The sequence below is a fragment of the Ipomoea triloba genome, chromosome 5 (assembly GCF_003576645.1).
Source record: "Ipomoea triloba cultivar NCNSP0323 chromosome 5, ASM357664v1".
NCBI classification, from domain to species: domain Eukaryota; kingdom Viridiplantae; phylum Streptophyta; class Magnoliopsida; order Solanales; family Convolvulaceae; genus Ipomoea; species Ipomoea triloba.
Window position 1 is genome coordinate 19351187 of NC_044920.1, and position 13640 is coordinate 19364826.

At 32.4% G+C, this 13640-nt stretch overlaps 2 protein-coding genes and 2 non-coding genes across 4 annotated transcripts; 2 read left to right on the forward strand and 2 right to left on the reverse strand.

Annotated features, from left to right (window-relative positions):
• Nucleotides 1-1341: 1341 nt before the first annotated feature.
• Nucleotides 1342-1413, forward strand: TRNAD-GUC. Its single transcript has one exon. It is a non-coding gene; the product is annotated as a tRNA-Asp (tRNA).
• Nucleotides 1414-1475: 62 nt separating this feature from the next.
• On the forward strand, nucleotides 1476-1547 carry TRNAD-GUC. The gene has a single exon. It is a non-coding gene; the product is annotated as a tRNA-Asp (tRNA).
• A 2865-nt stretch (nucleotides 1548-4412) lies between these two features.
• On the reverse strand, nucleotides 4413-5497 carry LOC116018751 (40S ribosomal protein S27-2-like). The gene is made up of 4 exons (XM_031258733.1): nucleotides 5394-5497; nucleotides 5197-5298; nucleotides 5035-5063; nucleotides 4413-4835 (listed from the first exon to the last, which is right to left on the reverse strand). Exons 1-4 carry the CDS (start codon nucleotides 5394-5396, stop codon nucleotides 4709-4711), a joined length of 261 nt encoding a protein of 86 aa, XP_031114593.1. The 5' UTR covers nucleotides 5397-5497; the 3' UTR covers nucleotides 4413-4708.
• A 5535-nt stretch (nucleotides 5498-11032) lies between these two features.
• LOC116018752 (40S ribosomal protein S27-2) lies at nucleotides 11033-11878 on the reverse strand. Its single transcript, XM_031258734.1, has 4 exons — nucleotides 11779-11878; nucleotides 11582-11683; nucleotides 11425-11453; nucleotides 11033-11282 (listed from the first exon to the last, which is right to left on the reverse strand). Exons 1-4 carry the CDS (start codon nucleotides 11779-11781, stop codon nucleotides 11156-11158), a joined length of 261 nt encoding a protein of 86 aa, XP_031114594.1. The 5' UTR covers nucleotides 11782-11878; the 3' UTR covers nucleotides 11033-11155.
• Nucleotides 11879-13640: the final 1762 nt, after the last annotated feature.

Consider the following 13640-nt stretch of genomic DNA (forward strand, 5'->3'; position numbering starts at 1 on the left):
TAATCTTCCAGCATAATCAATTTCAAGGCTTCAATTTACTAAACTAAGCTAAAGAAAATTAGCCACGCAAGGTCATTGATCTGATAAAAGCTTCAAGGAAAGAATTTAGATATTCAAGAGGAAGAATGATTATCATAACTTACTGCTGTCATCTATTTATACTACTCAAGGCTAACAAAACTATAGAAATTATTGCATCACTTCAACACTTGTAGTAGTCCACTCAAATTAGTCCTCTGAAATTAACAATTGACTGAAACATTCTATGACATCCATGCGTCGAAAATTGCTGATGGAAACAATTCTCCACCTTAATTGCTAATTATATTCCCTGGCCTCACCGCAAATTAAAGATCAAATATTCATTAGTTGAAGAAGTACTAGTACGTAACATTGTTTCAAAACATGCAAAATGGTTTAATTAATTTATTACTAATAATGAAGAGAATGTTTTACTCACTTAGCTCCTAGATTTTTTTGGTTAGACCATGGGGTGTCCTGAGCAAACCCTAACTATAGGAGGCACCTTTAAGTCCAATTAATGGTCAAAGTGCTGGCCAAATTAGTTTTTCCATACAAGAGGAGGTTTAAACTCCGACCTGTCCTAAGGGATAAGGGTGCACGGCCACTCACACCAACTAAGCTGGTTACTTAGCTCTTAGATTAATACAAAATTTAAAAATTATCATTAAACAAGTAAATAAATGAATAGATAAATAAATACCACTATATTAATTTAAATAAACAAAATATAATTATTGTTAAACATATAATTAATGCATAATATTTATTCTCATCAGTTCCGAAGATGACCTATAGCCTATAGGGAAAAGCTGACTTTGAACAACATTATGTATGTAACTAGGTGTTGAAAGTGCTCAAGAACTTGACGTCTAGTGCGTTTCTGAACAAACATGGTTTATATATGCTAGTTCAGCTCTAGGTGGTGAAGTGAAGAGTAAATTTGAGGAATACTTCAAATATTGCATATAGTTTTATCTCCATAGATGAACTTTTCAACTAAAAAGACTTGAATTTTCAGTCAAGTTATTCTGGGCCATTGAGATTTGCCAATGATATGATGTCGTTAGTATAGTCGTGAGTATTCAGGAGTAACCCAGGTTCGGTCCTCGTAAACAGTTCTTTTTAACTGTTGCTCCAGTATATTCTCAAAAAAAAAAAAAAAAAAAAAAAAAAAAAAAAAAAAAAAAAATTTTCCCCAAAAAAAAAAAAAAAAAAAAAAAAAACTAAACTGTTGCTCCAGTCTGGCACTCTATGCTGTTTAGCCCCTCGCTTTTTTCCACGAATTAGAGATATTATGGAGTTTTCGTCATTAATAAGGTCGTTGTAGTATAGTGGTGAGTATTCCCGCCTGTCACGCGGGTGACCCGGGTTCGATCCCCGGCAACGGCGCTTTTTAGCCCCTGGCAGCCCGCAAGAACAACATAAGTTACGGAGTCTACTGCACCAACAAAGTCGTTGTAGTATAGTGGTGAGTATTCCCGCCTGTCACGCGGGTGACCCGGGTTCGATCCCCGGCAACGGCGTATTCTGCTTGCTTTTGATTTTGCTTTTGTCTTCATCCAGCCTGGGTGTCCGCATTGCGCAAAGATACCACTTTCAGCACTTCTCTTGGTCAAATTTACAATTAAAACCTCTCTTTTGATAAAGCACTCCTCTTATTTACTAAGTCTTCCTCCACCTCTCTTTTACTTTGGGTGTATTTGTTTCAATTATTGAAATTAGAATGGTAATGAAAATCAAATACTTGATAATGATAATATGTTTAAATAGAATGAGTCACTTTGATAGTAAATATTAATTGAAATCAAAATAATATATATGCCCAAAAGAATATATGTATAGTCAAGGTCGATCCTGGTCATATGTGAGCATAGTGTCCGAGATAACGGTCTAAACTGACGGGTCCAAAGAATAAATAAATATTAAGCACTATAGCCAACCTAAATAGACAAGGAACAATTCAAGAACAATATTGTCTGGTTGCGTGGGTCTACAATTCGGAACAGTTTTTGAGGATGGGTTAAAGAAAATGGCATGACAAATTCTAGGAAGAGTGATGGAGAAACCCCGGTAATTACTCTAGTGATTGGGGTTATAAGAATGTTACCTTTAGGCAAATAGAATATGGATTAATTGATGCATTTGTTTCCTTTGAATTAGGTATCAATTTGCTTGCTATAGCTTATAGTAACATACACCATTAGGACTTAGGAGTGAGTACTAAAGTTTCAATTTTATCTTAGAGCATTAATAATAGATGATTTTTTGTGGGGATCATGCATATGTGGAGGAGAGAGAAACATGAGAGAGAATGTAAATGGTTTTTGTAGGAGGTGGTTTTTTTACTAAACACGTGGGGCCCGCAAGATGACACGCCACTCTCATGTTTCCGCCGCACCCAAGTAAAACCTTTTGTTTTCGTTTCTCTCAGACAGTTGTTTTTTTTTTTTTTGTTATATTCTCTCTCATCTTTCTTTGTAATCTAACAAAAACTCCACAATGCTTAATGAGGATGCTCTTACAAGGCTTAATGAGGATGCTCTTACAATTTTATAATTTGAAATCACACTATGTTATATAAGTAATAAAAAAGAAGTGTACTTAGAATCTCTCTCTACAGATATATTGTTCTTCTGATATATTGTTTTGGAACTTATTTGACAATTTTTGTTATGAATCTTTTGTAATTAGATTTGTTGACTGAATTTCAATAGTTGCTAAATAGTTTGCATCTGCTAAAGGAGTATGGAATTCAATCAATTAGGTTGCTTTACCATTTCTTTCAAGGATGTGGTCGTATTATAGTATGGTTTTTAACTCTCTGCAATTTATTTTCTACTAGGCTTTTAACTTATTGGGGAAAACATAAATGTATTTGAAGATTTGGGGAGACTAATAATAATAATAATAATAATAATAATATAATAATAATAATAATAAAAGTAATAATGTTTAATTTAAAAATATAATTAAAAAATAAAATATATGTTTAATTTAATATCCACATAAGCATGATATGGCATAGTAACCTATTTAGGAAGAGATTATCCTGCCATTTGGTAAAACTGAATTTATTTGGCCAATTTGAATGTTTTTACTTGTTTTTTTGATAGTTTATTGTGTTTCATGTGCTAAAGGTAATTTTAGATCAGAAATATTTTTCTATTGCTTTGCAAAAAATGTGCCAGGATGGATTGTGTTTTGTGTCATACCAGCTCTTTTTAACAAGTGGAATTAAAAGAATGGATGTTTTTGTTGAAACTGAGAGTTTAGGGAAATGTAGTTGGGTGAAATTTCAAGAATGCATGCAGTAAGTACATATATCTGAGTTGTTTTGTGTGTATTAGCATGCTAGAAGTGTTAAATTGCATAGATCCTTCCATAAACTACATATTTAATTTAATTTTAAAAAAACCATTTGCATCTTATAACCATTTATTATAAGCAACAAGCAAATGAGAATGATCCCATTTGAATGTTCAAGTGCTCATAGTCATACTGACTGTATGGATTTGCTTGGTCCTAGATGGGGAATGGCATGATATAAAATGCCAAATGGATTAATATGGTATCAAGTTAAGTTTTTCACAATCTATGCAGGTAAAGTAATTGAGATCAACAAGTAGAGTAACATCATACATTATTGTTTTTGAAAACATGAACATTGGTTCTTGCTTCTCAAATCATAATATTTTAATTTCATTGTATAGGGAATGGTATAAACCAAATCCTCTACTACTATGGTTGTACAAGCCTTAGTTTGGCAGTCTTTCTTTTCTCAAAATGTAAATCAAACCACTAAACCATGACAAAATATATTTCAATGGTATCACTAAACTTATAAAAACAATAATATAAAAAAAAAAAAAAACAAACAAAACAAGCATTACATTCAACATACACTTCTAACCTGAAATGGTAGGGGAAACATTTTAAAATCATTCATATCAACAGCATGCATTATCTTCAAACAAATTATAATTACAGGGCCATAAAAAATGCAACAAAACATCTATTGCAAGTGGCAATTACTCAAAACTAGTGACTGCACGTGCATATTAGGAGGAAGCACACAGCTTGTTCTTGCCAAGACCACAAGATGATAGTATGCTCAAGAGCAGTGAGTTAATGTGCAATTTCATAGACGAGAGCAGGACCATGTTCTTGTCATAAAATATCAAATGAAAAGATAACAAAAGAATAAGCTGCTTATCTCAAAATATTTGTAATGATCAAAGTTCAGCAGCAGCTTTTGCAGTATATGGAAAGATAGATTGACTAAGTTAACATAGCTTTGGCCAGAAATTCAAAAGGATTGAATAATTTCACTCAAGAATCAATATAGCTTTGGCCAGAATTTCATAATCACATCAACAATTACAGAAACATAATGGCAATCACAATATATATTAAATCCAAATAAGTAGCTACAACCAGACTTTCATAATCGCATCAACAATTACAGAAACATAATGGCAATCACAATATATATTAACTCCAAATAAGCTAGAGACGCGAATTGCTAGACGAAACAGAATCTATCATTCAAAAACATAATTTGTCAAACACATAATTTTAAAATACTGTTTATCTAAAACTCAAGTCTCAACACAAGCTACACATTGAAATTCAAAATTTTAAGGATATATCAAAGTTCAAACAAAAATAAGACAATATTGAGACTTTAGTCACCCTTCCTCCTGAAAGAGCATCCCTCCGTGAGTCTGGCACGCCCACCAGTAGGCTGGCACAAGACGGTCTGGCAGTTCCCGCACACCACAACAGTCTGAGAGTGGCTGAACACAGTGGTTCTGTACACATAGAAACATCAGATCAAATCATTTTTAATTTGTAATCACCATTAAATACAAATCATTAAGCACAAGTAACCAAAATACTAAATTTCAAGAATGATTTCAAACATTTCATAGAATACAACAACAACTAAAATACTAAATTTCATGAATGATTTCATAACAAAAAAATCAGAATCAGAATCATATTACTTACATGTTGAAGCAACCTTGACACTTGACATCCTACAAGCAAACCACAATCACAAAAGGAAAAACAAAATCAAAATCCAAGCAAAGCAAAGCAAACTTTTACCAATACGGAACAAACTTAAGCGAACAAAACAGAGAACCAATCCTATAGTAAGAGAGAATATACCATGAAGAAAGAATTGGGAGACTGCACGAGGCGCTTGAGCTTGTGCTTTTTCTTCTCGAGCTCAACAGGAGGGTTCAACAAATCGACATCGTTTGGGAGAACCTGCAATTATCCACACATTCACATAAATTAGTATGATTATACATAAATCAAATGCCCGAACAAAACAAAACCAATCAAGTTGCGAGGAAATCCACCATTTTGTGGAAGAAAACAGGAACTCGGAAACGAAAGAAGAGATGGAGACTCGGAAGAAAGCCGAAACTGAACAGCTGCGTTAAACATTGAAACTAGAATTCTGAACTTATAAAGCTAGGGTTGGGGTGAAGTTTGTCAGGCTTAATGTTAGAAGTATTGGGTTGGATCTTCATCAAAATCAGATCAAGCCCAAATTATTTTTCTGAGAAAATCTAGCCCAAAGTTTAATGGTATAGTTTTTTTATTTAAAACAATGATATACTTAGTATATATATATATATATATATATATATACATATATGTATATGTATATACATATATGTATATGTATATACATATATGTATATGTATATACATATATGTATATGTATATACATATATATATATATATAATTATATATGCAGGTATACACACATACTAGCATTTTAAAATATTGATGTCCAATATTTTAATATTGATAAATAAAAATAATTAATAAATTTTAATTCAAATTATATATCGCAATTTTTTAAAGTTGTAATGTACAAAATAAATAAACAATATGTATGTATGTATGTATGTAAATAAATTATATACATACAAGTAATTAAAAGTTGAGTTAGGTGGGATGGCACATTGCAACTGGTAGTAAATACATCCCGGGGGTACCAAGTCGTTAAGGCTGTATTTGGGTCGTAGGAACGTCGCGTCGTTCGTATGGTCGGCGGATCAGGAATTCGTCTCGGACCAACCGGCCAAATAATCCCTCTCCAGTCTATAAGCCTCGTACCGACCTCTCGAGCTTCCATAGTGACATTTGATTGATGAATGGGCATCCTGTCAGCACCGCCACGTGTTAGCTTTCGCTTTGGCTGGGAGTCGAACCGCTGCATGACGTCCACGTGCTCTTCATGCCGGAGTAACGAAGATAAATTTTTTACCTCTTATAAATAGAACATTAATGAGGAGAGAGAGGGACTTTTTGGCAGCTTATTCTTTAGAATCCGCTTGTGAGCTCGGACGATAGGAAGGCCCACGGCTGACCACTCGGGCTTGACTGAATCCATTGTGTATTGACCCGGTTTGCGGATTTAAGTTAATAAAATTGACCATATTTCTTCTTCGCCTCCGTGTTAATCCTTTTTTTTAGGTTATCAGCAACTTTAATGTAGGAAATGTCAAAGGTTTGATCCCCACTATTCCCATTGAATTTTTACACTTTTTTTTTTTTTGCCTTTTTAGAAATATTAATAGTTCTCTCAAAAGAAATATTAATAGTGATATTTTTATTTTTAATTTTATTCTTTAAAATATAATATGTGCAACCATTTTTTTATATTAATAGTGATCTTGTATAATTATAATGTCTTTTCTATTTGAATCATTTTATCAGACTAATTATGTTTCATATTTTGTTATAAATATTTTTTTTATAAAGCTTTGGTGTGTTTTGATTTTTCGCACATATCCAACAATATTTATAGCTATGTTTTTAAATGTTTCTTCTTCTTCTTTTTTAAACTATCTATTTTGTATTAATCTTTCGCCCCTACTAAAAAAATTCCTGCACACTAAAACTACAATATTATTATTATTATAGTTTGACCACGAAGATATATTATTATTATAATTATACTTCTAATTATTATTATTATTATTATTATTATTATTATTATTATTATTATTACTATTACTATTATAGGATTTTTATGTAGTATCAATTAACTCTAATAATATTAGGTACTATAAAAAATAATATACTTAATTGTATAAGTCAACAACAATTTTATTTTTTTTTTTACTTTTAGCATCGATTTAGGTGTACTATATGCTAATGTAGTAATTTTCTCCAATTTTCTCTCTCTTGGTAGGGACCTCTATACCTTTCCTCTTTTTCCACTAGTCTTTATAGTTCTTTCCGCATCTGCATTCGTGAAGGATGGAGGTCTTTACTTCATCGGAGCGGTGCGAACTAGATAAATCAGCCGCTGAGGAAGAAGAAGAAGGCATCCTAGTTGTTCTTGACCTCCAGGCAACGAACCTGAACTCACCGATGTGTGTCATCATCGGCCGATTTTTAATGGAATGCCGCATCAACTTTGAAGTCATGCGTAATGTTCTTGCGACAGCGTGGCGTCCGGTGCTAGGGTTACGTATCTCGGAACTCCAAGCTAATCGTTTTTTTTTTAATAATTTCCTCTAGAAGTTGAAGCTAAGAGAATTTTGGAAGAGGGACCGTGGTCTTTCAACAATCAAGCTTTAGTTCTTAAACCCCTGAGACCGAAAAACTACAGGCTGATTCTATCGAGAGGGTCTTCCATATACCATATGGCTATGCCACAGAGGTTGTAATGGAACAAATCGACAATTATTTAGGTGCATTTGTGAAGTTTGACTCAAGAAATTCAAACTCTTCTTTGAAATCTTTCTACAAAATTCGAGTCAATTATTCTGAGCAAATCTTATTTTCTAGTAAAATTATGAGCAATGGGCAGTTTGATGGGATGATCAACAAAGTTTCCGAGGATGATAACAGGGCGTTACTTCGCGAGTTTACTGTAGTAGATGTCCAAGAATTCGTCTTCAGCATGGTTCATACTTTAGCTCGGGCTGCCCCATTCGAGCATTGATCTTTGTATTTGGGTTAACTCTCCTCCTCATTGTATTCAATCGCTGAATAATTGATTTGACTTTTTTCAAAAATAAAAAATAAAATTGTATAAGTCAAATTCATACCCTTTTTTTTTATCAATGGTAGGATGGATTGCTAGAAAAACAAAAAAAATCCAATTATTTTTTGTTGATTGACAAGTTTATTTGGGCCTCAAAATTAATATAGTTAATTATATGCGATTTTAAAGGTGCTAACGGGCACTATAATGTTTTCTATATAATATAACTTGGTCAAAACATTAACTATATACCAATGAAAGGTTAAAAAAATTAACCAAAATATGCAAAATAATTCTTAAATATCCATTTTTATGGGGAAAAATTGTAGTACTCGATGCTAAACCAGGATTGTAGGTTGAGACGTAGTGTGCGTCGATCCCCCCCCCACCCTACCCACCCACCCCCATCCCTCTATGGCCAACTTATTTTATATACAAAAGATTATGATCCCCGTGAGCACATTTACTATCAGATATACTTAATTAATATCAACTTTAAGGCCTAGATGAATCGGTCAATCAACATAAAAATTGAAAGTTTTGTTTTGCTAGCAGTCCATCCTACCAAGAGTCAATTGTGATACCTTGGATCATAGTCTACTTTGTATTGTGGAGTCTTGGCCAAAACAATATCTAGATTATGTACATGTAGTTAACATATTGTGTGTTTTTAGTTAACATATTATGTGTTTATAAATAAATTGAATGTACAAAATATGTTAACGACAAACACATAATTTATTAACTACAGTTACGTAATATGTTAATTGTATATATATAATATGTTAACTGTAGTAGGTACACAATTTATGTGCCTGCAGATAATAAATTATGTGTATGTAGTTATCATATTATGTATCTTCAATGTGTATACATTTAGCATATTTTTGTGTATGCAATTAACATATTACGTGCCTTCAATTTATTCATAGACATATATTCGGTTAACTAAAGAAATAAGCCAAAGACCTTGTGGTTAAGCAGCATAGTTGTGGCTCTCCCAAGTGAGAGGTCGCAAGTTCAATCCCTAGTTGGGACGTTGGTAGGTTGAGAAAATATGTATGAACAGATACTACGGTAAACTCTAATCCATTATATAATTTTTCACCACGAATAAAAAAAATAGATGTATAAATTTAACTTGGATAATTAACTACATTGTTTTTCTTATAATATTGGATCAGCGGGTTTTCTTATAATATTGGCTGATGTTCAGTTGAAGAGGCGGAGACTTGGGCGGTGCTCCAGGGGCTGCGTTTAGCTTCCAAGAAGGGTGTTCGAAGATTGATAGTGGAGAGTGATTCGATGAACTTGGTTGATCGTTTGCGTACTCAATCTCTAGGGCACGGGAATGGGGGCAATCTCCTTATGCGTTGTTTTCGTGAGGTGACTACTTTTGAGGAGGTCAGGTTCGACCATGTGTATAGGGAGCAAAACTATTTGGCTGATGCCCTGGCCAAGAAGTCGTTATGTCAACCAATTCTTCTTTACCAGCTTGACAGGTCCCGAATGACCTACGAAAACTTTTACAAGACGATATTATAGGGGCTGGCACTCTCCGAAAGATCTCTGCTGTTCGGAGATAGTTTTCTTTTAGTTTCTTCTTCTTTGGGATCATCTCCCTCTTCTCTTATCTAAAAAAAAACTACATTGTTTTTAATTGTACCTAATATTATCAGTGTTAAGTTGTTAAATGACACAAAAACCAAATCCAATAATAATAATAGTATAGAGTTAATCACCATTTTGATCCCTCACTTGTTTCCCGACTTTCAATGTCGTCTCTTGTTTTCAATTTCAACTAATTTGATCCTCAAACTGTTTAAAATCGTGTCGATTAAAACCTTTCAGGGGTCGAAAAGGTGATTTTTACATTTTTAAATTTTCACCAATTTGGTCTCTGAATGAGTTTAATTGCCAAAATTATAAACAATTCAATGATCAAATTAGTTAAAATTGAAAACTATAAACTACATTAACAGTTGTAAACAATTGAAACATTCATTTCTCCTAAAAAGTTGGAAAACAACTTACGGTCAAATTAGTGTAGTTTCAATATGTAACTTAACTTTAACTTATTATCTATATATATATATATATATATATATATATAGAGAGAGAGAGAGAGAGTCGAGGTATAATAGCATTCCCACGTATAGCCATATAATCAAACTAAAAAAGACAATTTTGCCCGTCATTTACACGACATAAACAACTCAAAGTAACAAAAGGATCACATATAACAATTTGAGGGCAAAATCATTATACTCGAAGGACCTCATGGTATTAATTGTATGTAATTTCATAACATTTACATGTCATATAGGCATTGTGAAGGAATTAAGGGTCCATTTGAAAACATAGAAAATATTTTCCAAAAAAATATTTTAATTTTCTAGTGTTTGACTAAATGATGTTCGATTAAAAGTTGAAAATTTACATTTTTTCTATTTGGTTTATTTTACTTAAAATAAGCATATTATTTGGTTGGGGTTCGATCCTCAACAATATAAATGGACCAAACCATTTGGCCAGCCTCCTACCACTTAAAAAAATAATATGCAGTAATGAAAGCGGTGGTATGGTAGTAGTGGTGGTGGTGGTTGTGATGGCGTTGGTGTTAATGATAGTGGTGGTAGCGTGAGAGTGTTGGTTGTGGTGGTGGTGCCATAGAAAAACGAGTGTTAATGAAAGTTTGCTAACCAAAAACATGGAAAATAATAAAATTAAAAAATTAACTAAGAAATTAGAGCAATCACATCCGTGGTTATTTCAGAGTATTTTAGGGAATGAAAGTCACATGGAGGAGAGAGAATATGAGAGAGAGGATTGGGGTGCTTCAGATAGAGTTATTTAGGTTTCCAAGAGAAAAGAAATTTAATGATTGGTCACACTACTTTATTTATTTATTTATTTATTAAAATTATATTTATTTTATTTATTTTTTTTACTTATAACATTTTATCTTTCCTAATCACAATTAGGATAACTTCTAAAAACCGTGAAATAACTTCATTGATAAGAATGCTCTTACAAAAACGAAAATGTTTAAAATTTTTGATACAAGATAAAGAAGGAATAAAGTGGTTTAACAACAAATATTCAGACTTTAGTCACCCTTTCTTCTGAAAGAGCATCCCTCCGTGAGTCTAGCACGCCCACCAGTAGGCTGGCACAAAACCGTCTGGCAGTTCCCGCACACCACAACAGTCTGAGAGTGGCTGAACACAGTGGTTCTGTACATATCCGATCAAATCATTTTTATTTTCTAATCCCATTAACAACAAATCATTGAGCACAAGTAACTAAACTACTAAATTTCAAGAATGATTTCAACAAAAATAAAAATAAAAAAAAAATCAGAATCATATTACTTACATGTTGAAGCAACCTTGACACTTGACATCCTACAAGCAAACCACAATCACAAAAGGAAAAACAAAATCAAAGCCCAAGCAAAGCAAACTTTTACCAATTCGGAACAAACTTAAGCGAACAAAACAGAGAAGCAATCCTATAGCAAGAGAGAATATACCATGAAGAAAGAATTGGGAGACTGCACGAGGCGCTTGAGCTTGTGCTTTTTCTTCTCGAGCTCAGCAGGAGGGTTCAACAAATCGACATCGTTTGGGAGAACCTGCAATTATGCGCACATTCATATAAATTAGCACGATTTTCCATGAATCAAACGCCCGAACAAAACAAAAGCAATCGATTTACGAGAAAATTCACCATTTTGTGAAAGAAAACCGGAACTCTGAATCGAAAGAAGGGATGGAGACTCGGAGGAAAGCCGAAACTGAACAGCTGCGTAAAACATAGAAACCAGAATTCTGAACTTTTTAAAGCTAGGGTTTGTGAAGCTAATTGGGCTTAAATTAAGTATTGGATTGGATCTACATCAAAATCAGATCAAGCCCAAATTTTAATGATATACTAAGTATATATTATACACCAGTAGTTATATAGTGGACCATGGTCCAAAAACGGCAAGTAAGAAACGGTTGTCGTTACATCTTAACGAAGCTCCGTAAATGAAACTACAGTTTATTTCAAATGATACTGTCTCACATTTGTTTTTATATTATCAAATGGAATTGTAGTTATATCGAATGAAACTGTAGTTGTATTGAAAAGAAACTGCAGTGTATATAAAATGAAACTGAATAACAATTTCACATATTTGAGTGTATATTGTCCAATGAAACTGTAGTTATATGACTTATATCGAAATAATATTGTAGTTGTATTGAAAGAAAACTGCAGTGTATATAAAATGAAACTGAATAATAATTTCACATATTTATTGAGTGTATAATGTTGAATGAATTGTATTTATATAAAAAAAAAATTGTAATTGTATTGAAAGGAAATTGCAGTGTATATAAAATGAAACTGAATATATTACACTAATATAGAGCTACTTTACTCCTAACGGCGCAGACGGATACTGTTTCTTTTCATTAAAAGAAACGGTGCTGTTTTGCACCATGGTCCACAGTATAATTTACGTAGATACACACCTACTAGCATTTTAAAATATTAATATATAAAAATAATTAACAAATTTTAGTTCAAATTATATTTCGCAATTTTTTAAAGTGGTAATTTACAAAATAAATAAAGAAAATATCTATAATACAACCCTAGCACCCACATATATTACTATATATATATACACAAATTATTATACACACAGACATAATTTACCATTCATACAAATTTAATTAAAATATAATCTACAATTAAACTAATTATATAATGACTTTAATAAAACCACATTTTGGGTCTAGTCACCAATGTGAGCCCGTATGTTGTGTTATGTGTTGCCCAATTTTCCTATACCTGAGTATCTTCTGTCCAAAAATTTCTTTATTATCAAAGCATGTTCACTCTCGTATGAGTGTAATATCTAACAAGTGTAGGTATCTCTAGTATATTACTGCTACATGCATTCCGTAATATTCTTTTTCAAATTCCCAAGAACGTCTTTGTTTATCTCTAGTATTGTCCCGTGCGATGCACGGTTAAATATTAAAGATTTGTTTGTAATGTTATAATGAATCAAAAATAATTTTATTTATTAGATGCCAACTATAATAAAGGTATTTGAAGTACCCAAAAAAACATAATAACAATTTAATTTTTTTAAAATATAAGTTGTCATTGTTTGTATATTATGTACATAATAAAATATTACACATTATTAAACACTTCATGGTAAACAACGTTAGTGGAAGTTTAGTCTCTCAACAGCCGGTGTCCTATATTGAACCTCAAAATCGAATAGTCGCCAAACAATCTCACACGCCGAAACATACTTACAATCATAGTACATATTTATCTAAGTTTTAATTTTTATTATTTATATTGATATATTAATTCTATTATAATAATGTATAAATAATTAAATATAAATTTTTATTCAAATTGTTATAATTATAATCATATGAGACAACACCTTTCCGTGAGACAGATATGCGACAATGTGAGTGCACACAGTTTACTACACGGATGCGCACAGCCTAAAGTGTGTGCACTTAGCCTACATGAGTGCACACAGTTTAGGGTGTGTGCATTCGTGAAGTAGACTA